The sequence below is a fragment of the Malus sylvestris genome, chromosome 2 (genome assembly GCF_916048215.2).
Source record: "Malus sylvestris chromosome 2, drMalSylv7.2, whole genome shotgun sequence".
Classification (NCBI taxonomy): Eukaryota; Viridiplantae; Streptophyta; class Magnoliopsida; order Rosales; family Rosaceae; genus Malus; species Malus sylvestris.
Window position 1 is genome coordinate 25,438,279 of NC_062261.1, and position 24,226 is coordinate 25,462,504.

The 24,226-nt window shown below is 38.6% G+C and overlaps 1 protein-coding gene across 1 annotated transcript; it reads left to right on the top strand.

The window, feature by feature from the left end:
- The first annotated feature begins 1,573 nt into the window (after positions 1-1,573).
- On the top strand, positions 1,574-11,788 carry LOC126610195 (UPF0481 protein At3g47200-like). Its single transcript, XM_050278191.1, has 3 exons — positions 1,574-1,698; positions 1,969-2,022; positions 10,090-11,788. Exons 1-3 carry the CDS (start codon positions 1,583-1,585, stop codon positions 11,546-11,548), a joined length of 1,629 nt encoding a protein of 542 aa, XP_050134148.1. The 5' UTR covers positions 1,574-1,582; the 3' UTR covers positions 11,549-11,788.
- Positions 11,789-24,226: the final 12,438 nt, after the last annotated feature.

The following is a 24,226-nucleotide window of genomic DNA, read 5'->3' on the forward strand; positions in this document are numbered from 1 at the left end:
CGAAATAAGTATAGGATGGGTGATTATCCCGCACTACTTTAAACAGCAGGAAAATTTAAATATGTAGAGCAAGGTGGACGATTATACCGCACCACCTAAAATTACGATAAAATTTAAATATGCAAAGCAGGGTGGACGATTATACCGCACCACCTAAAATTACGATAAAATTTAAATATGCAAAGCAGGGTGGACGATTATACCGCACCACCTAAAATTGCAATAAAATTTAAATATGCAAAGCAGGGTGGACGATTATACCGCACCACCTAAAATTGCAATAAAATTTAAATATGCAAAGCAGGGTGGACGATTATACCGCACCACCTAAAATTGCAATAAAATTAAATATGCAAAGCAGGATGGGTGATTATTTCACACCACCTAAAATTGCAATAAAATTAAATAACGGGAAAATTTAAATATGCAGGATAGAGCGGGCGATTATACCGCTCCACTTAAAATTTGCAGTAAAATTAGATCTGCAGTCCAAGATAGGCGATAGAACCGCACAATCTTGGATTGCATAAATAATCAGTGGGTTAGTAGTCAATATCTACACCAAACAAGAAATCAAAGATATAAGTGACAGTTAGTTGGAGAACTAGAAGTAAACATGGTGCAAACAGTTCTTCGCGAGGGTATACCCAGCAATTGAGGGAGAGGAAGAAGAAGAACAGAAAAAACCTTAGAGGAAACATTTTTTTTTTTTTTCTTTCGGTGAAAGGAAATGAGAAAAAGATTAGAGAGTCGTGCTGATAACGTGTTATAAATAGGCAAAATTTATAGAGAGATAACCTTTACTCGGTGAAGGAACGAAGCAGTTGCAGAGTAATATACCGACACAAGCTGTTGCAGAGGAAGTAATGTATATTATTGCTATTAGATATATTTCTCTTTTCTTTCTTCTTCTCATTCACTAATCTTTGCACAATTGAATTGCTCTATTTATAGAGCTACTTCAATGGAAAATTACAAAACATTACTATTTAGCTTATGAGTATATAGTACACATGTGATACTTTACTATACACATTACTATACACATGTGGGCAAACATACCCATCATTTACAACAAGTTTTCATTTTTTGCTAAATTATATAAAATATATTTCTGTTTACACATTTTTTTCAGCGTTTAGTGAAAGATCATTGCTTGCAAATTAATATTTATCAGTTTTAAATCATTCATGCAATGATAAACATGGATAGTATATATAGAAATCTGAACTACTGATACATAGTTCAATGGAAACTAGTATTTTTCGGAGATCTTTAAGGGAGGGAATTCGACTTGGGTGAAAGATGGCGAGTACATTGTTTAGGCCAAGTGGCCTACCCAATGTTCACGTCCGCGTTGTTTTTTCAATGTTAACTAGTTACTAAATTTATAAATAAACAAAAAATCACAATTAAATTGCATTTTTATAAAACAAATGTTGTAAGGCATGGTCTGAATTTGTAAGAATCCATATACAAGGATATTGATGTGTGGTCAATTAAATTTGTGTCACTTGTAAAAAGCTATTAATTTTTCATGAAATATGGAGTTGCTTTTCACTTACAGGGACCCAAGAGAACAATGGTCAGAAAAGGGAAAAAAACAAGGGAGGAGACTGCGGAGTACAGTAGTCCAAAGCCTAACCCTCCACCACATCCTCCCACCTTCAACACCTCTAAGTCTCTCAGTCTCCCCAGGTACCGTACAATCATTTTTCAGGTGTATAAATCGTAAATGTCAATACTTTATACAATCCTGGGATTGTTCAAGCAATTTTCGGAGGGTAATGCTACTCTAAATAATAGAGAGTGTCAGCAAGTGTGTTAGTAGATTTGAGCAGGTACCAAAAATGTATTTAGGGCAACACTCGTGAGTTAAAATTTAATAAGGTAATTACCAAGTTTTAATCAATAGTTAGTAGAATGCATGTCATCTACTTACCACTAAACTTCTTTTTATCCTGCCAGGCCCAAAATTTTCATCAGGGGTGCAAGCACGAATTATCGCCGGAAGAACCTAAGGTTTGCAAGAATTTTTTATTTTTTTTAGTGACAAATTATTTTCGTGTAATATGGTTTTCATCTCTTCATCAAATGTTTTCATGCCTGCCAATTATAGTATGAATACAACAACAACAACAACAACAACAAAGCCTTTTCCCACTAAGTGGGGTCGGCTATATGAATCCTAGAACGCCATTGCGCTCGGTTTTGTGTCATGTCCTCCGTTAGATCCAAGTACTCTAAGTCTTTTCTTAGAGTCTCTTCCAAAGTTTTCCTAGGTCTTCCTCTACCCCTTCGGCCCTGAACCTCTGTCCCGTAGTCACATCTTCGAACCGGAGCGTCAGTCGGCCTTCTTTGCACATGTCCAAATCACCGGAGCCGATTTTCTCTCATCTTTCCTACAATTTCGGCTATTCCTACTTTACCTCGGATATCCTCATTCCCAATCTTATCCTTTCTCGTGTGCTCACACATCCCACGAAGCATCCTCATCTCCGCTACACCCATTTTGTGTACGTGTTGATGCTTCACCGCCCAACATTATGTGCCATACAACATTGCTGGCCTTATTGCCGTCCTATAAAATTTTCCCTTGAGCTTCAGTGGCCTATGACGGTCACACAACACGCCGGATGCACTCTTACACTTCATCCATCCAGCTCGTATTCCATGGTTGAGATCTCCATCTAATTCTCCGTTCTCTTGCAAGATAGATCCTAGGTAGCGAAAACGGTTGCTTTTTGTGATCTTCGCTAGATTGCTCCGGTCATTAGTGTGGATAAGTATATAAATGGATAGAGATAGGAAAGCAAACACAAGATGTACGTGGTTTACCCAGATTGGCTACGTCCACGGAATAGAAGAGTTCTCATTAATTGTGAAGGGTTTACACAAGTACATAGGTTCAAGCTCTCCTTTAGTGAGTACAAGTGAATGATTTAGTACAAATGACATTAGGAAATATTGTGGGAGAATGATCTCGTAATCACGAAACTTCTAAGTATCGGAGTGTGGTGTCGTCTTGACTTGCCTTATCTGTCTCATAGGTAGATGTGGCATCTTCTCTGGAAGTACTCTTCCTCCATCCAGGGGTGGTATCTTCAACTGGTGGAGATGCACAAGGTAATGTATCAATTTCACTTGAAGCTTACTTGTAGTTTCAGGCTTGGTCAAGCGCGATACAAACCATGTAGTAGGAGTCCCCCAAGTCGCCGAGCTAGGGGGTCTGCTGAAAGAGGTGACAGACAAGGTAAGCAATCAGAGATCCGACTGATTGTTCACCTTCTCCCCATCTTGCAGCAGCATGAAGGATAAAGAGAAGAAAAATGAGAAGAGATGATATGAGATACTTTTTCTTTTGAAGAAGTAACTTTCCACAGGCTTATTCTTGAACTGAGCTGGAGGGTTTTCTGGTTTCCTCCAGAGTATAAGGCCGACTGAAGAATTTGAGGGTCAAAACAAGTCCATCAAATCTAGAGTACGTTCCACCCTGCTGATATGGGATACTTTTGCTTTTGACAGAGTAATGGATGTATCGGCACGTGTGCTGTTACGCTTGTCTCCACATGCTTCCTTGTATCCTTCGCACTTGCCCTATCTGTTCCTCAAGCAGATGCGGAATCTTCTCTGGAAACATAAGATGTTGAAGATGAGTACTCGAGAGCAATGCCAGGTAAGTAATCAGGTAAGGGGTTCCAGGCAGTCAGTTCCTGGCTGGAAGCTTGATTCCAAGTGCTGACTGATTGCTCTCTTTCTCCTTGTCTTGCAGGTAAAAACAAGGCCAAAGGAAAAGACAGGGAAAAAGCATGATATGGGATACTCTTGCTTTTAACCCTGATGATATGAGATATTCTTGCTCTAGTATAGCTTGTTTGCAGAGGTATTATCGGGGGGAAAGAAAGCTGAATATTTCGAAAGGCTTCGGTGGGAGTGCCCTCTCAGATATGATGAAGGGTTGAGCATTTTTACAGGTCTGCCTGTCCGTTGGGGATGGAGGTCGACATATATAGGAGTCTCCCTAACAACAAGTAGTAATGCTATTCCTTTACCCTGCTTGGTCATAGCACGGTAGTGGGAGCTACCAGTTTCACATGTTTTAACTCTGTCAGAGCACTTTGAAAAAGTGGTCTGTGGTATCTGGCTCTCGAGATTCGGAGAACGATGCCTCTTCGATTTTTGAGAAAGCAATCATGCTGGGGGTCTGGCTCTCGAGATTCGGAGAGCAGTGTCTCTTCGATTTTTTAGGAAGTAATCATGTTAGGAGTCTGGCTCTCGAGATTCGGAGGGCGGTGCCTCTTCGATTTTGGAGCAAGCAATCCTGTTGGGAGTGTTGTCTCGAATGTGAGTAAAGGTTGGGCATGTTTACTAGTCTACCTTGCCACGAAGCACAAAGGTTGACACACAGGGACTTTCCAATTATCCAGCAATGGTACTGTTCCTTTACCCTCTCTTCGCTTTTGAGAAAGTAGTCATGTTGGGAGTCTGGCTCTCGAGATTCGGAGGACGGTGCCTCTTCGATTTTGGAGCAAGCAATCTTGTTGGGAGTGTTTTCTCGAATGTGAGTAAAGGTTGGGCATGTTTGCTAGTCTACCTTGCCACGAAGCACAGAGGTTGACACACAGGGACTTTCCAATTATCCAGCAGTGGTACTGTTCCTTTACCCTTGTGGGTAATAATATGGTAGCTAGACCTTCAAAATTTGTGTCTAAACTTTGTTAGTGCTGTTTCTTTGCTATTCTTTTACCTTTCTTGGTCAGAGCGATGTAGTGGGAGCTGCAAGCTTCACGTGCTCAACTTTGGCAAAGTTATCTGTGGTACCCATGAGCTATTGTTGCGTGTGGGAAGTGGGTGATTGAACAGTAAGATTCATGTGCTTTCTACTTCACCAGAAGTCTTCGACAGAATGCCCATAATTTCTGCAAAGCTGAGTGTGCGTGTGACAGGTGCTGACAAGGCTAGAAAAGTAGGTGGCTCTTCGATTTCTGAGATCGGCCCTCGTGGTCTCTGAGCAGCCCAGCTTTTGAGAAAGCGAGCGCCTCTTCGATTGATTCGGAGAACGATGCCTCATCGATTTTTGAGAAAGCAATCATGCTGGGGGTCTGGCTCTCGAAGATTCGGGGAGTAGTGTCTCTTCGATTTTTGAGAAAGTAATCATGTTGGGAGTCTGGCTCTCGAGATTCGGAGAGCGGTGCCTCTTCGATTTTGGAGCAAGCAATCTTGTTGGGAGTGTTTTCTCGAATGTGAGTAAAGGTTGGGCATGTTTGCTAGTCTACCTTGCCACGAAGCACAGAGGTTGACACACAGGGACTTTCCAATTATCCAGCAATGGTACTGTTCCTTTACCCTCTCTTCGATTTTTAAGAAAGTAGTCATGTTGGGAGTCTGGCTCTCGAGATTCGGAGGACGGTGCCTCTTCGATTTTGGAGCAAGCAATCTTATTGGGAGTGTTTTCTCGAATGTGAGTAAAGGTTGGGCATGTTTGCTAGTCTACCTTGCCACGAAGCACAGAGGTTGACACACAGGGACTTTCCAATTATCCAGCAGTGGTACTGTTCCTTTACCCTTGTGGGTAATAATATGGTAGCTAGACCTTCAAAATTTATGGGTCTAAACTTTGTTAGTGCTGTTTCTTTGCTATTCTTTTACCCTTCTTGGTCAGAGCGATGTAGTGGGAGCTGCAAGCTTCACGTGCTCAACTTTGGCAGAGAACTTTGGCAAAATTATCTGTGGTACCCATGAGCTATTGTTGCGTGTGGGAAGTGGGTGATTGAACAGTAAGATTCATGTGTTTTCTACTTCCCCAGAAGTCTTCGACAGAATGCCCATAATTTCCGTAAAGCTGAGTGTGCGTGTGACAGGCTGGAAAAGTAGGTGCCTCTTCGATTTCTGAGATCGGCCCTCGTGGTCTCTGGGGAGCCCAGCTTTTGAGAAAACGAGCGCCTCTTCGATTTCTGAGATCGGCCTTCGTGGTCTTTGAGCAGCCCAACTTTTGAGAAAGCAAACGCCTCTTTGATTTTTGAGATCAACCCTCGTGATCTCTAAGCAGCCCAGCTTTTGAGAAAGCAAACGCCTCTTCGATTTCTGAGCAGGCGCCTCTTCGATTTCTGAAGCTCCGTCGAGTGCAGATTTTTATAGGGGCTGGCATTAAGTTCCAAAGCACACTTGAATCTCCACCAGTAGAAGCTTCATTCTTGCACTTCTAAGATCTTGATTTGTCCGACCTCTTCTCTCTTCAACACCTTTGAAAATGTCTGGCCCCTCCGACCGTCGTTTTGACTTGAACCTTGTTGAAGAGGCAGCCCCGCCTTCTCCAGACAACATATGGCGCCCATCCTTCGTCTCCCCTACTGGTCCTCTTACCGTTGGGGATTCCGTGATGAAGAATGATATGACCGCTGCGGTGGTGGCCAGGAACCTTCTCACTCCCAAAGATAACAGACTACTTTCCAAACGATCTGATGAGTTAGCTGTTAAGGATTCGCTAGCTCTCAGTGTTCAGTGTGCAGGTTCTGTGTCTAATATGGCCCAACGCCTATTTGCTCGAACCCGCCAAGTTGAATCATTGGCGGCTGAAGTGATGAGTCTCAAACAGGAGATTAGAGGGCTCAAACATGAGAATAAACAGTTGCACCGGCTCGCACATGACTATGCTACAAACATGAAGAGGAAGCTTGACCAAATGAAGGAAACTGATGGTCAGGTTTTACTTGATCATCAGAGATTTGTGGGTTTGTTCCAAAGGCATTTATTGCCTTCGTCTTCTGGGGCTGTACCGCGTAATGAAGCTCCGAATGATCAACCTCTGATGCCTCCTCCTTCTAGGGTTCTGTCCAGTACTGAGGCTCCAAATGATCCCCCTCCGGTGCCTTCTCTTTCTGGGGCTCTACCGACTGCTGAGACTTCTCCTAAGCAACCTTTGTGAAGGCTCCCTCTTGTGTGTTTATTTTGACTCATGTATATGTACATATTTGTAGCTTATCGGGGATATCAATAAATAAGCTTTCCTTCATTTCAACGTATTGTGTTAAATACACCAAAGCCTTCTTCGCTAAGTTCTTTGAATTTTCTTTTGTTGAAGCTTGTATATTGAAGCTTTCTGAGTGGAGCATGTAGGTTGGGGTAGTGTTCCCTTAATTTCCCGAGTGAGGAAAACTTCTCGGTTGGAGACTTGGAAAATCCAAGTCACTGAGTGGGATCGGCTATATGAATCTTAGAACGCCATTGTGCTCGATCATGTGTCATGTCCTTCGTTAGATCCAAGTACTCTAAGTCTTTTCTTAGAGTCTCTTCCAAAGTTTTCCTAGGTCTTCCTCTACCCCTTCGGCCCTGAACCTCTGTCCCATAGTCGCATCTTCTAATCGGAGCGTCAGTAGGCCTTCTTTGCACATGTCCAAACCACCGTAACCGATTTTCTCTCATCTTTCCTTCAATTTCGGCTACTCCTACTTTACCCCGGATATCCTCATTCCTAATCTTATCCTTTCTCGTGTGCCCACACATCCAACGAAGCATCCTCATCTCCGCTACACCCATTTTGTGTACGTGTTGATGTTTCACCGCCAAACATTCTGTGCCATACAGCATCGCTGGCCTTATTGCAGTCCTATAAAATTTTCCCTTGAGCTTCAGTGGCATACGGCGGTCACACAACACGCCGGATGCACTCTTCCACTTCATCCATCCAGCTTGTATTCTATGGTTGAGATCTCCATCTAATTCTCCGTTCTTTTGCAAGATAGATCCTAGGTAACGAAAACGGTCGCTCTTTGGTATTTCTTGATCTCCGATCCTCACCCCTAACTCGTTTTGGCCTCCATTTGCACTGAACTTGCACTCCATATATTCTGTCTTTGATCGGCTTAGGTGAAGACCTTTAGATTCCAACACTTCTCTCCAAAGGTTAAGCTTTGCATTTACCCCTTCCTGAGTTTCATCTATCAACACTATATCGTCTGCGAAAAGCATACACCAAGGAATATCATCTTGAATATGTCCTGTTAACTCATCCATTACCAACGCAAAAAGGTAAGGACTTAAGGATGAGCCTTGATGTAATCCTACAGTTATGGGAAAGCTTTCGGTTTGTCCTTCATGAGTTCTTACGGCAGTCTTTGCTCCTTCATACATATCCTTTATAGCTTGGATATATGCTACTCGTACTCCTTTCTTCTCTAAAATCCTCCAAAGAATGTCTATTGGGACCCTATCATACGCTTTTTCCAAATCTATAAAGACCATGTGTAAATCCTTTTTCCCATCTCTATATCTTTCCATCAATCTTCGTAAGAGATAGATTGCCTCCATGGTTGAGCGCCCTGGCATGAACCCGAATTGGTTGTCCGAAACCCGTGTCTCTTGCCTCAATCTATGCTCAATGACTCTCTCCCAGAGCTTCATTGTATGACTCATTAGCTTAATACCCCTATAGTTCATGCAATTTTGTACGTCGCCCTTATTCTTGTAGATAGGCACCAAAGTGCTCGTTCGCCACTCATTTGGCATCTTCTTCGTTTTCAAAATCCTATTGAAAAGGTCAGTGAGCCATGTTATACCTGTCTCTCCCAAAACTTTCCACACTTCGATTGGTATATTGTCTGGGCCTATTGCTTTTTTATGCTTCATCTTCTTCAAAGCTACAACCACTTCTTCCTTCCGGATTCGACGATAAAAAGAGTAGTTTCTACACTCTTCTGAGTTACTCAACTCCCCTAAAGAAGCACTCATTTCATGTCCTTCATTGAAAAGATTATGAAAATAACCTCTCCATCTGTCTTTAACCGCGTTCTCTGTAGCAAGAACCTTTCCATCCTCATCCTTGATGCACCTCACTTGGTTTAGGTCCCTTGTCTTCTTTTCCCTTGCTCTAGATAGTTTATAGATATCCAACTCTCCTTCTTTGGTATCTAGTCGTTTATACATATCGTCGTAAGCCGCTAACTTAGCTTCTCTGACAGCTTTCTTCGCCTCTTGCTTCGCTTTTCTATACCTTTCACCATTTTCATCGGTCCTCTCCTTGTATAAGGCTTTACAACATTCCTTTTTAGCCTTCACCTTTGTTTGTACCTCCTCATTCCACCACCAAGATTCCTTTTGGTGTGGGGCAAAGCCCTTGGACTCTCCTAATATCTCTTTTGCTACTTTTCGGATACAACTAGCCATGGAATCCCACATTTGGCTAGCTTCCCCCTCTCTATCCCACACACATTGGGTGATTACCTTCTCTTTGAAAATGACTTGTTTTTCTTCTTTTAGATTCCACCATCTAGTCCTTGGGCACTTCCAAGTCTTGTTCTTTTGTCTTACTCTTTTGATATGTACATCCATCACCAACAAGCGATGTTGATTAGCCACGCTCTCTCCTGGTATAACTTTGCAATCTTTACAAGTTATACGATCCCCTTTCCTCATTAGAAGAAAATCTATTTGTGTTTTTGACGACCCACTCTTGTAGGTGATCACATGTTCTTCTCTCTTCTTAAAGAAGGTGTTGGCTAAGAAGAGATCATATGCCATTGCAAAATCCAAGATAGCTTCCCCATCCTCGTTTCTCTCCACAAAACCATGGCCACCATGAAAACCTCCATAGTTGCCTGTCACCCTGCCCACGTGTCCATTTAAATCTCCTCCTATAAATAACTTCTCCGTCTGAGCAATTCCTTGCACCAAGTCTCCAAGATCTTCCCAAAATTTCTCCTTCGAACTCGTATCCAACCCTACTTGAGGTGCGTACGCACTAATCACATTGATAAGTTCTTGTCCTATTACAATCTTGATTGCCATGATTCTATCTCCTACCCTCTTGACATCTACAACATCTTGTACCAAGGTCTTGTCCACGATGATGCCAACACCGTTTCTCGTTCTATTTGTGCCCGAATACCAAAGTTTAAACCCTGAGTTTTCTAGATCCTTTGCCTTACTACCAACCCACTTAGTTTCTTGTAGGCACATAATATTTATCCTTCTCCTCATATAAAAAGAAAGTAATAAATGATTTCTTACAGCGAATGCTGTTGTAGTAGAGTTACCACGGAAATTATGTCCAGAAGTACTAATTGTTGTTACCTTACTGATTGTCATTTTCAGAAGGATAAAGACAACACCACAAATTGCGGAGACAAATGATCGCGAACAAGATTTCCATGACCATGTACTAGTCTTGGACCAGCCAGACAAGTGGTGTATCTACAGGGTCCCCAGCAAACTTCGCAAAGTAAACGAAGCAGCATACACTCCTCAGTTACTATCAATCGGCCTTTTCCACCATGGCAAGCCGGAACTCAAGGACATGGAGACCCACAAAAATATGTACTACAAGAATTTTTCCGCGCGTTGTTTGAAGAAGGACGTTGCACTAAAAAAATTCATCAAGGCTCGTCAAGAACACATTCTTCGTTGTTATGCAGGGGCCATTGAGCTTGACAAAGATCCTGTTGACATAATTGTGGTCGATGCCTGCTTCATCATTGAGCTCTTTTTGATGAACTCTGAAGAAACAGAAAATCATGAAAACGATTACATTTTAAGATCACCGTGGCTGAGGAAAGCTGTAGAGCAGGAACTAATACTGTTTGAAAACCAGCTTCCGTATTCTCTTCTTCAAGAGCTATATGACTTTGCGGTGCCTGCCTCCTGTTCCCCTCATTCCAAAGAAGCACAGGAACATGAACAGGCTCATAGAAACAGCAGTGCCAATCATGACCAGCAGTACTGCTTGCCATGCTACCCTCTGGTCCGCTTCGGTGATCTTTGTATAGATGTTCCAAAAGCCGAACCTGTCCCTGATTGTATAGATGTTCCAAAAGCCGAACCTGTCCCTGATCATCCCTTTCTTAAGCTTACCTGCGAGTTCTTCAAAGATTACAGCAAGGGAAAATCCGTGAATGGGGTAAAACCAAAACACTTCACTGATTTGGTAAGACATTTTCTATGTCCTCAAGAAGAAATGACATTTGAACATAATACTTGTCCTATAAAAAATATATATGCTGTAAGGAAGCTGAGGGCAGCAGGGGTGAAGTTTACGCCACTTCGAGAAGACGGATACTTTATCATAAAAGGAGACAAGCCTACTAAATGCAAGTTGAACTTGGCATGTTTTCGAAATATGAACTTGAAGCTTGCACAGTTTTGTGTCAAGGATGAGACAGAGTGCGTTATTCGAAACATCATGGCCTTGGAGCAGTTTTTGTACCCGGACAAGCCTTATATCTGCAATTACTTTATGCTCATGGATCAACTTGTGGACACTGTAGAAGATGTTGATTTGCTGGTTGAGAACAAACTTATTGTTAACATGCTGGGCAGCAACGAAGCAGTGGCAAAGCTGGTTAATAGACTTTGCGAGCAGATTATGGAGGATAAATCCTGCTATGCTGACATCTGTAAACAGCTTAACAGGCACTATGAGAATTTTTGGAATCGTCATGTGGCGACCCTGAAACGAGTTTACTTCAAGGACCTTTGGACAGGCAGTTCGACTATACTGGGACTTTTCGTCCTCGTTTTCTCCATCATTGGAAGCATAAAGTCGCTCAAATCATAAGCCTTGAGCTCTGTAGTTCTTAATAGGCAGAATAAATTGACTTTTAAATAGTGCACGGAGGCGCTTACCATACCTTTTTCAGATTTGTCTTAGAGAGGTTGGGTTCGACGTCTTCCCTCTTTTCTTGACTTTTTTGTTTTAATTGTTCTCTGAGGACTAAGGTTCATGTCACATAATTGGATGTAACTTCTCTTTTCCTAATTCATATAATATCCCTCGTATTATCGAGGTTTCTTCAAATTGTGAACAGTATAGAATATGTCATTAAGCTAATCAAATTACTAAATACTATCCCCAAATTACCAAGGAAAGATAGATGCTATATTTGTGAAAAATTTCACAACAGATCTAGCTGAGAGCTAATTACTGTGTGATGGACTTCATGTGTCCAAAGGTTGTGTAAAACAGGATAAGAAGTGCAACCAAAGTTGAACTAGCTGTTCAAAGATCCCAGAAATAAATTTGCGTCATGGTTGCCAGATTCTCATAGTTCTGATTGAGGAGTCGATATTATACTATATATTTTGTTGGTTATTTTGGTGAAATTTTGATACCTTGAATTATATTTTCAATGTAGGACATTTGACTTCCTCAAGTGATCAAATGGACGAATTTTGGAGTGATTCCAATTGGAGGATGTTCGTAAGTCTATGGACTTGTTCGTATCAAAGTTTCAGATTTTTCTACTAAGCGGATAATTTATGGCGGTGAAATAAAAAAGCAGCACACATTGCTGTCAAAGTGACGTTTTAAGTTTATTTGGGCTTTTTGGCATCCAAGATGGTGTCTTTTGGGTTTGAGGCCTTCTAAAATTATGTTCGTGACATCTCAAGCTTTATTTCTAGCTATTTTGGGCCTGTTTTGGAGCCCTGAAAGTCCAAAAACGTGGCTGATTTATGGCTGGGCAGATTTCCCATATTTGATTAGTATTATGTTTCCTAGTTTCTCTTTAAGTTATTATGTTTCCTAGTTTTTAGAAGACCTTTTCTAGATAGAATTTTATTTTCTAGTAATATAAATAAGACTATTTAGCCATTAGAGAAAGAAAGGGGAGAAGAACGCACTACTTTGGACAATTCGACGATTCAAGTTTATTTTCAAGGTGTTTTCGATCCAAGTTCTTAATGATATTTTGTTTTATGATTGTTAGTAACTAATTTCGTTTGCTGCAATAATATGTAGTTTCATTTCAATTTACTTATTTTGCATGCATGTTTGAATTGTTAATCATCAGTTTAATCTATCTAATTGTCTTGATGTACCAAGGATATTTAGAAAAATAATTTGATGCAATTTTGGCGGAGGGTTGTCCCTGAAATTGACTAAGGTTTCTTGTGGTTAATATGTGTAACTTCTTAGGATGGACAAAACGTCAAAAGGGTTATATGGTTTTTCAAAAGGTTTTTACAAAACTTAATGAGGCTTGCATGTTCACATTCGATCTGGACACTACGGACGGGTTGCATGTTAGATATACGTTCTATGTTGGAGATTCCAAGTAGGGCATATTTTAGGAAAACCTAATTTTCAAAATATGCATGTGTAAATCATAAGTAATTGGAAGAACTACGTAGGATTGTTAAGGTGACGGTGGAACCCTAGTGCCTTTACAATTTAATTTTCAAAAACCGTTTTATTTTATTTTATTTTATTTTTCTGGTTTATTTAATTATTTTTATTACATTTTTTTTATTATTTGAAATCACAAAATCAACTTTTTCCAAAATTATGTTTTAAGTAATTAATTAAGATTTGATTTGATATAAATTATTCATTCAATCCTTGTAGAGAACGATTTTGCTAGAGCCGAGATTACCTTGTACTCTTGTAAGTATTTTTAAGTGTTTTTATCCCTACTTTTGTTGGTGGTAAAAATTCTATCACCCGTCAAATTGTCTACAGATATCTGCATATCGACACGATTGTTCTTCCATAATGTGATCACAATGTCCATTGATCAGGTTTGTCACAGCTTCATTGCTTCCAAGCAAGTTGACAACGACTGTTCTTAACCAGCAAATCAACATCTTCCATAATGTCCACAGGTTGATCCATCCGCAGAAAGTAATTGCAGATGCAAGTGTTGAATGAATACATTAACCGCTTCAATGAATACATTAAGGGCTGGTTTAGTATTGTTGTACTTTGAAAAAAAATTGTTTCTGCTGTGCTGTGAGAATAAGCTCATGTGAAATAAAGCTGTAGAGTGTGTGGTAAACTTTTTTGTAAAAATGCTTTTGAAAAAAATAAAAAAAAACAGTATTATAGTGTTTGGTAAACTTTTATGTAAAACAGATGTGAAAAAAAACCGGTTTTTCAAAACTGGGTTTTGCAGCTTCTTGTTTTTTGCTTTTTTTTCACAGTTTTTTTCACTCAAAACTGTGAAAAAAAAGCTGAAGCTGAATGTTTACCAAACACAAAAAAGTTCCCAACTTTTTTTTATACCAGTTTTTTTTCAGAATTACCTCAATACCAAACCAGGCCTAATTGCATCAAGGCCAAGACATTTCAGGCGATGCATTTTGTCTCGTACTTCACACAAAAAGTGTAATATCTTCAAGTCCATACGTCCAAATCCCAACTGGAGCTTCACCTTATCAGTCTCATCTCATCTCTTTTGTGACATTGCTCGGATCTTCAAGTATCGCCACAAATTTCACCCCGGAGGCAGTCAGCTACATATTGTCTATATATTTTTTATGGAAACTTTAAAGAAAAGCTCACAATACTGTTCATTTTAAAGAAAAACCATATTTTGACATTAAAAGGTCAATTCTGGTACTTTGATGTGAGAATTACTTGACACACAAATTAAACCCTCTTTTGACAATTGTAGTATAGATGTAAGTAGGGTATCGTTCTAGGCCGGGGATTAGGAGGGATTGCTAATCTATTCTAAATTAATTTAAAAATATTAAACAAGACTCAAGGACACAAAACTAGACTAAAAACTCTAATAACTCGAAACACACTTAGAATGACTCAAAATAATGAAAACAATCAAATTGGACACTAGGAACTGAAATGGACGGAAATTGAATTAAAAGACTAACAACAATGAAAACTAACTAAATAATATAATTTAATAATGGGGGGGGGGGGGTTTGGTTTTGACGAGAAGTAAATTAAACTTAAATAAATTACAGAATTGACAAAAGCATGAATTTAAGGTGAAAGGATAGGTGACGGATTAGCTAGAGGGTTCTTCTCCACACATGACACATATGCAACCTAAATTGATTTTCAGTTGTTCTTTCAATAAATTGTAAATCTCAACGCCCCAAATTAACCGTGAATTGCACTAATTAACCCTCAGTTTTTCCACAAGTTATTGGGTTGGATGATTGCATACGACAACCCAAAACATTCCCTACAAGTTCCCTACATGAATTGCATAATAGAGATACAAGCAAGAATCATTAAGTTCTATGAAAAACATAAGCATTGACGAGACACTCGTTACTATGATTTGCATGAAACTTATGCCAAGAATTTACTTAACGTGATTGTGACTAGCAACCTTTACTACTTGTGAATATAAGTTCATAACAATTAGGTGAAATTCACTTATATTCTAGCATCAAATTCATGCATGTAAATTAAGCGTGCACTCTCAACCAACATACACAAATCAGTTTTTATACGAACGGATAAGTAAATTGAATTCACAACTTATGAAATCACAACCGAAGGTAATCAATTCATATTACAAATATATTCATGGCTTTGAATTAACCTCTAGCCAAAATAAATTTAATTACACATTATTAAAACAAAAATAAAATAGAAGTTTGGAAAGATTTAACCGAGAGAGAGGAGAGTGCTTGCTGCTTCTGTCTGTCTGACTTCCCTTTCTAATCCAGTCTGCTCCTGGAAAGATTTAACCAAAGGCAGCTCCCCCCTCCCTCTCCACTCCCTCTATTATTTTTCTGTTTTCTTTTTGGCAGCCTTGCTGCCTTCCACTTCACGCTTTGCCCCAACATATTTTCACATGTGTTGTCCATGCAAGCTTTCCATCTTTTTGTCACTGCCAAGGCTCACGTTTTCCTCCTAGCTGCAAAGGCAGCTCCTCACTTTTTGTTTAGTCTGTGACATTACACAAATTAATTAATCCATTAAAGAAACAAATATGTGATTTTCATTGATGGGAAGCAGACAATTAATAATTTAAAAAGACGAATTTAGCCAAGATTCAAGTAATTAAGAACTAGATAATAATTAAAAACTCATTTGTGCCATTTTTATTTTCTTTGCATAACAAATCCTATAAACACAAAAATAACGTAAATAGCTCAAAAATATAAAGAACTAACCAAGAAAAGACGAGTGAATTTAAAGTAAAAATATATATAAATTTGATCCGATCAAATACCCCCACACTTAACTTTTGCTAGTCCTCGAGCAAAACAAAGAAAACAAGAACAAGAAGTAACAAGAAAAAAAAAAAACATTAGCTTCCCCCTATGTGACCCTCATAGAATTTAATTCAAGAAAACAAATCATCAAAAACCATAGCTAGCATCAAGGAACTAATCCAAGTTCATCTTCCTCCTTCAAATATTAGCAGTAATCTTTGAATCATCCTTGAAGTGTAGTGTGTGAGATAGCCATGCTAATGCAATTTCAAGTTTTTATTTTTAAAATCATCATATGCAAACTAGCGACCTTCTCACGGGATATGCACTCAATCACACATGTGTTTAGTTTTAATGTGTTTCGCTTAAAGAAACAAATGTGAAATTTCTACCATAAGCTTGCATAAAGATCACTTCTCCACAGTCATAATTGCAAAACTTAAATCAAGAGGACTTTTATTGGATGTAATGAGGCTTAGGGATAGGGTTATTGAAACGAAAGAATAGGAAAACACAAGTTCCAAGCTACATTGCAAGCAATTCTTTTGTTTAGATTTATAAGAACTCAAGCTCTCCAACAATTCTTCTAGCACCTCCAACCACAACCTTAAACTGAAACTTTAAAAACTTTTTATTTCATTTGTATACAATCTTTTTTTTTTTTCTTTTTTTTCTTTTTTTTTTTATACAAACATGAAATACCCCCACACTTATTCTTTTGCCAAACACCTTCAAAGTACTTCACAAACGTTTCTCATAAGACAATCTCGCATTGCTCGCTTGGAAAGGGTAAGGAAAAAAAAAAAGTTTCAGGTATAAGGGTAGACATATCTGGTGATAAGAAATAAAAGGCTCAACATACACGGCTCAAATTGGCAATCTAATGATATCATTTTTATTTGGGAAACATGGTTATTTGGGCCATAGTGGTAAACCTAATGCCTCTATCATTTCCAAGTTCATGCAATCAATGACAAACATTTTGAAAGATCGTTACGCAAGTTCTAGAGATGTATCTCACATAAGTTCATCACACATGAAAGAATAGGAGTGTATGAAAAATGCACACACTTTCAATCGGCTCAAAAACTCAAATAGGATGTATATGGTCACTAAATTCACATATGAAGCTTTAAGTCATACTTTAGTTTCACATTAACAAGGCTATGTGCATTTGGTTTTTCAAAGATGATCAAACATGTACAAAACTAACAAGAGAATTAGGAATTTCACAAAACACATGTTAACTAAGTTCTTGATGATCATGGTTCAAATTTGATCCAATTATATCATTGGGTTGGGAAACTAATATAAATCTAATTCAAAACAATAAGGGAAACAAGACAATATTTTTGGATTTTTAAATTTTCTGATTTTTTAATTTTTTAAATTTTTAAATTTTTTTTTTTTAAAGAAAACAAAACTAATTAAGAAAACAAAAAGCAAGAACACAGAAACAAATGAAACCAGTTCGTAGTCGAAGGTACAAAAAAATTTTAATTTGGTCATTTTTTTATACTCTTTACCCCCAAACTTAAACTGAACATTGTCCCCAATGTCAGAAAACACTACAATGCAAATAAAAATAAAATAAATAAATAAATAATAAGAAACAAAATAAAGCAATTGGACTGAAAACTTCCCTAGTTTGCAGTAAAATCAAGCGATGACCCCCCAAGCTAAAATTCTGCAATCAACTGCAAGGGTGGAAATAACCAAAAGTTCCTGCAAAGAAAAGAAATAATTCAGTTAAGTAACACAAGAAAATATAAAAAAAATTGCAAACGAAAAATTGAAAATCACGATAAAAGACAATAAATAGAACTAATAAGTGATCATTGGTCGTGCTTGTTGACTTTCCACAGCTTTCCTCTTGAACTGGGTGACACTTAGCTTTTTACTTGCAAGTGATGATTTGATGATATTGTACGGCGAAGCTTTGCTGTTTGGTGATGTTGTTGAAGCTCTTTGAGTTCTTCAACTCAGATTCCTTCTGCTCTCGAGTTGATTGTGCAGGCTCAATTCCTTATTTGTTCTCCAAGCAGATGTGGCAGCTTCTCTAGTTCTTCAGCTCGGACTCCTTGTGCTGGGTTGATTGTACGAGCTGCATTCTTCTCTGCTTGTTTCCTCTGCATGGCGGGCAGGCACGAGGTAGAGGTATTGGTCTGTTTCTTTCTTCAATCTTTCCAAGTGCCCACCTCTTGCTCTCTTTCTCCTTGTCCTTAGTTGAGGATGAATCAGCACGTTGTCTCCACATGCTTCGAGGTATCATCTTCACTTCCCTTATACGTAAGAGACGAAGAGGAAACACAAGATGATGAGTACTCGAGAGCAAGTGCTGGCTGGAGAAAGGACATGGAGAAAGCATGATATGAGATACTCTTGCTTTCAACCTTCATGATATGAAATACTTTTGCTTTGGATGGGTTGTTTGCAGGGGTATCCCAGGGGATGAAAAATACAGAGTGACTTGAGAGGGTTTGTTGGAAAGCCATTTCAGAGAGGAAGAAGTGCTGAGAGGGTGTGCCTTTGCTGTGGAAGGCGAAGGTAGATACTTATGGGACTTTTCTTCACAACCGGAACTATTCCCTCACTCATTGTCGGCAGCCGGTGGATGGATGAATAGTACAAATTACGCGCTTTCTGACAAAGCTGCCCGTAATTTCCGCAAAGCTGCACGTTGCATGTGACGAGTGACGACACGTCTGGACAAATTGATTTTTTTGAAATCCGGGGTTCGGCTCGTGGTTTCTGAGCAAGCCCATCCTTTAAGAAATGAAACGCCTCTTTTGAGAAAAGAATTCGGCTTTTGAGAAAGGAAACTCCTCTTTTGAGAAAAGAATCAGGCGTTTGAGAACGGAGCCCTGACTCTTCGATTTGCGAGAGGACGCCTCTCTGAGGAGCGCCTCTTTGATTTCTTCTTTTTATAGAGGCGTTAATTTTGTTCCACAACACACTTGAGCTCCCTCCTGTAAACACTCCCTTCTTGCACTTCCAAAATCTTAATCAGTCCGACTCTCTTCTTTCTTTACCACCTCTGAAAAATGTCTGGCCCTTCCGATCGTCGTTTTGACTTGAACATTGGTGAAGAGGCAGCTCCGCCTTCACCAGACAACATATGGCGCCCATCCTTCATATCCCCTACCGGTCCCCTCACCGTTGGGGATTCGGTGATGAAAAATGACATGACCGCTGCGGTGGTGGCCCGGAACCTTGTCACCCCCAGAGATAATAGACTGCTCGCTAGACGGTCTGATGAATTGGCGGTTAAGGAGTCTCTGGCTCTTAGCGTGCAGTGCGCGGGTTCTGTGTCCAACATGGCCCAACGCCTATTTGCTCGAACCCGTCACGTTGAATCGTTGGTGGCTGAAATACAGAGTCTCAAAGAGGAGATTAGAGGACTCAAGCATGAAAATAAACAATTGCATAAGCTTGCACACAACTATGCCACAACTATGAAGAGGAAAATTGACCATATACATGAATCTGATGGTCAGATTTTACTTGATCATCGGAGGTTTGTGGGTTTGTTCCAACAGCATCTGCCTTCGTCTTCTGGAGCGGCACCGCGTAGTGAAGCTCCAACTGATCAACCTCTGCTGCCTCCTCTTTCTGTGGCCCCGCCGACTGCTGAAGCACCGCCGACTACTGAAGCACCACCTGACCAATGAATGCTATTAGTTTACACATCATTGTAAAATATTTTTACTTTTATGTTTTTTTTTTTTTTTATTTTATTTTTTTTTTTTAGGTGTTGTTTTTTTTGTTTTTTTTTAAGTGTTGTTGTTTTTTTTTTTTTTTTTTTTTTTTGTTTTTCAAATTATGTAAATTAATGTAAAAAGACTTTGTTTAACCTTCCCCTACACTTAAACTAAATAACACAAACTCACATAAATCAACCAAATAACACAACTAACTAAACAAAACAAAATAAAAGCAGTAAAGATAAGGGTGTAAGAATGCAAAGCTGATTGGGTTAGCGATTCCAAAGTCTCCCTTCGTTGAATGCTTGGGTTGCCTCCCAAGAAGCGCTTGATTTAACGTCTTTAGCCGGACGAATCTTTCCTTTAAATTTCCCTCGGCTCCATTTGTACCTAAAATCAAAGAAAGAAAAATAAATCAAATATCAAAAGTAAAATACACAAACACCAATATAAACATAAACAAAAACAAAAATAAAGGGATTAGCAAAGTTGCTAATCCCCGGCAACGGCGCCAAAATTTGATGTGAGAATTACTTGACACACAAATTAAACCCTCTTTTGACAATTGTAGTATAGATGTAAGTAGGGTATCGTTCTAGGCCGGGGATTAGGAGGGATTGCTAATCTATTCTAAATTAATTTAAAAATATTAAACAAGACTCAAGGACACAAAACTAGACTAAAAACTCTAATAACTCGAAACACACTTAGAATGACTCAAAATAATGAAAACAATCAAATTGGACACTAGGAACTGAAATGGACGGAAATTGAATTAAAAGACTAACAACAATGAAAACTAACTAAATAATATAATTTAATAATGGGGGGGGGGGTTTGGTTTTGACGAGAAGTAAATTAAACTTAAATAAATTACAGAATTGACAAAAGCAGGAATTTAAGGTGAAAGGATAGGTGACGGATTAGCTAGAGGGTTCTTCTCCACACATGACACATATGCAACCTAAAATGATTTTCAGTTGTTCTTTCAATAAATTGTAAATCTCAACGCCCCAAATTAACCGTGAATTGCACTAATTAACCCTCAGTTTTTCCACAAGTTATTGGGTTGGATGATTGCATACGACAACCCAAAACATTCCCTACAAGTTCCCTACATGAATTGCATAATAGAGATACAAGCAAGAATCATTAAGTTCTATGAAAAACATAAGCATTGACGAGACACTCGTTACTATGATTTGCATGAAACTTATGCCAAGAATTTACTTAACGTGATTGTGACTAGCAACCTTTACTACTTGTGAATATAAGTTCATAACGATTAGGTGAAATTCACTTATATTCTAGCATCAAATTCATGCATGTAAATTAAGCGTGCACTCTCAACCAACATACACAAATCAGTTTTTATACGAACGGATAAGTAAATTGAATTCACAACTTATGAAATCACAACCGAAGGTAATCAATTCATATTACAAATATATTCATGGCTTTGAATTAACCTCTAGCCAAAATAAATTTAATTACACATTATTAAAACAAAAATAAAATAGAAGTTTGGAAAGATTTAACCGAGAAAGAGGAGAGTGCTTGCTGCTTCTGTCTGTCTGACTTCCCTTTCTGATCCAGTCTGCCCTCTCTTGCCGTGCCTGCCCATTGCCTCTGTCTCTCTGTTTTCGCACTCTAACCTCTCTCCCCTCTGACCTGCGTCTATCCTCACGCTGCCAAAGGCAGCCCTCCTTTCTTTCCGCCCCCCAGCTGCAAAGCAACTTCTCTCCCGCGTCAATCCCCCCTGTTTTTCTGCGCCTCCTGCGCTCTCTGCGAGCTGCCCAAAGGCAGCTCCCCCCTCCCTCTCCACTCCCTCTATTATTTTTCTGTTTTCTTTTTGGCAGCCTTGCTGCCTTCCACTTCACGCTTTGCCCCAACATATTTTCACATGTGTTGTCCATGCAAGCTTTCCATCTTTTTGTCACTGCCAAGGCTCACGTTTTCCTCCTAGCTGCAAAGGCAGCTCCTCACTTTTTGTTTAGTCTGTGACATTACACAAATTAATTAATCCATTAAAGAAACAAATATGTGATTTTCATTGATGGGAAGCAGACAATTAATAATTTAAAAAGACGAATTTAGCCAAGATTCAAGTAATTAAGAACTAGATAATAATTAAAAACTCATTTGTGCCATTTTTATTTTCTTTGCATAACAAATCCTATAAACACAAAAATAACGTAAATAGCTCAAAAATATAAAGAACTAACCAAGAAAAGACGAGTGAATTTAAAGTAAAAATATATATAAATTTGATCCGAACATATTCACTTTACCCTTTATTTTGTCTTTATCGTTAAAACTCAAAGTATTCAAGTATTTTTCATTATTATTTTTTATTTATTTATAGGGTTACTGCTAGTATCATGTCTTCAGGTCATTATTTCATCAGGACTTAAAAAATGTCTTACCAAATCTCAGTGAAGTGTTTCCGTTGTACTTCTCTGATGGATTTTACCCTGCTGTGATCTTTAGAGTAAGTTCACCTTTAAAAAAATATGCCAGCGTTCAGCCAATTTAATTTACTCAATGAATAGTGATAAATCTCAATAAACAGTAATAGGCAAAATGCATCTTCATCCCTAAAATAAATAGTCTAGTCAATTTTATTAAAATATTATTATTATTTTTAATTTCTAGACTTTATAAAAAATATTATTAATTTCTAACATTTTATTTATTTTTTAAAGTTTTTTTGGCTAAAAAATCTGGACCATTGATCTGAAAATTAAACGGTCCTTATTGTGCCACGTTAGTAGCCATTACTTTTAAATTTCTTACCGTTGGAAATCCAACGGCCCATAAAACCAGCTGTTGGAAATCCAACTGACAGAGAGGAGCCACGTGTCCCCACGCCGGAACCCTCATATTGCGCCTGCACAGTGGGCCCTGCCTTTGCAAGGCTATCGGCCACTTGCGACCACGCGCGCTTGTTTCCCACGTGCCTGGGAAAAAAATTAAAAATTAAAACGGCGTGTGATGTGTGGATTTGCTATTAAAGAACTGACAGGTAAGCTCAAGAAAGTTAATAAAAATGTGGTACACTTGTTAACGGACAAATTCTAACAAAGGTTACAACACTTGCTGCCTCAATCGTTGCTTGTGTACACCCCACGACCATTGTGGCGTCCACCTCACGACCAGGGAGTGAGACAGCGGGTGTTGTAGCATTTGTTGCTAGGACTGCTGCTTAGTAAAGATATTATGATTTTTTTGGTTGGAATATTCGCATGATATGATGTGGTTTAAAGTGTCTTAAACAAATATTACATCTTTGAGAGTAATTGTTATGACTTGTAAAAAGAGAGCTTAAAAAAAAAAGAAAAAAAAGGCTTGTGCTAAGTTTAATTTAACAAAAAACTACCCTATAAAATTATTTAACTAAAAAGACTTCATATTTAATTATAAGGAAAACTAATGAAAAGGGTTTGAAAACTTTGAGTTTTAATGATAAGGACAAAATAAAGGGTAAAGTGAATAGTACCATGATTGACTTTTTAGTGTAAAAATGTGGTTTTTCGTTAAAGTGAACAGTACCGGGTGCTTTTCGTTAAAGTTCCCTTAATTATAAGGACAAAACTAATCTTTATGAGGCCTCGCATGCATTGAACACACACATGGGTTGAGTTAAAAGCTCAACACGAAATAAATAAGTTTCCAACTCTTGCCCCTAATGGAAAACCCATTCCGGCAACCGTTAGAAAGTTTTTTTGGTTTTGTTAATCACATTCAAAGGCCACAACAGAGTAGTAGAAGCACACCACCTTTCAAACCCAAGACCAAGAGATGTCATGCAGGAGCTCTGCAATTTCAGATGAAGCGTATGGAATGGAAATAAAGGGAATTTCGAATCTGTTTCTCATGCTCATCCTATCCGGAGGAAAGTAAAATCAGGGGTATGAAAATTGGGACTGGAAGACTTCAGATGCAGTGGCGAAGCATTAATAGATTCTGAAAAAAAATTAGACAATGAAATTCTTTTAGATAGTAAACAATATTAATGTTGTTCATAATTTATCGATACAAACAAGTTGTAATTGTTATCGGCAAGGTTTCATGTCATGATATCACATAGTAAGCTCATTATTAATAAATGCAAAATCATCTTTCAATATAAACAACCAAACTATCACACAATTGTTGTACAGCTCTCTCTATGTAAACATTTCTTGCAATGAAAACAAAAACATTTCTCACATAATATGAACACTAATACCTTTCCCCACAAAACTTTTTGTATATATGAAACAAGTTCTGAAGTCATTATTTCTCAAGAATTAAAAGAAAATAATTTTAAATACTAGAAATAATAACAAGAATTAAAAAAGAACAATAACAAACATCAACCTTTTTTTTTTTTTTTTTTTTGAGTACATCGATATTTTTACACTAAAGGGAAGGAGAGTTCTGCTAATCCACACGATGAACAACCTAATGGAGGGGGAGTTCGGCTAAGCCACATGATGGGCAATCTAATTTGGTATCGAATTCGCCATATACAAGATTCGAACCTAAGACCTCTCACTTTCAAGTGAAAATGAATATCACTAGACCATAGTACCGAGTGACAACCTTTTGTTTTTCTTAAGTCTAAAAATTTTAAA

Coding starts and splice junctions, on each gene's coding strand:
- LOC126610195 (XM_050278191.1), top strand. CDS start 1,583: ATGGTCAGAAAAGGGAAAAAAACAAGGGAGGAGACTGCGGAGTACAGT. Junction 1,699..1,968: donor AAGTCTCTCAGTCTCCCCAG/GTACCGTACAAT, acceptor TTATCCTGCCAG/GCCCAAAATTTTCATCAGGG. Junction 2,023..10,089: donor TATCGCCGGAAGAACCTAAG/GTTTGCAAGAAT, acceptor TGTCATTTTCAG/AAGGATAAAGACAACACCAC.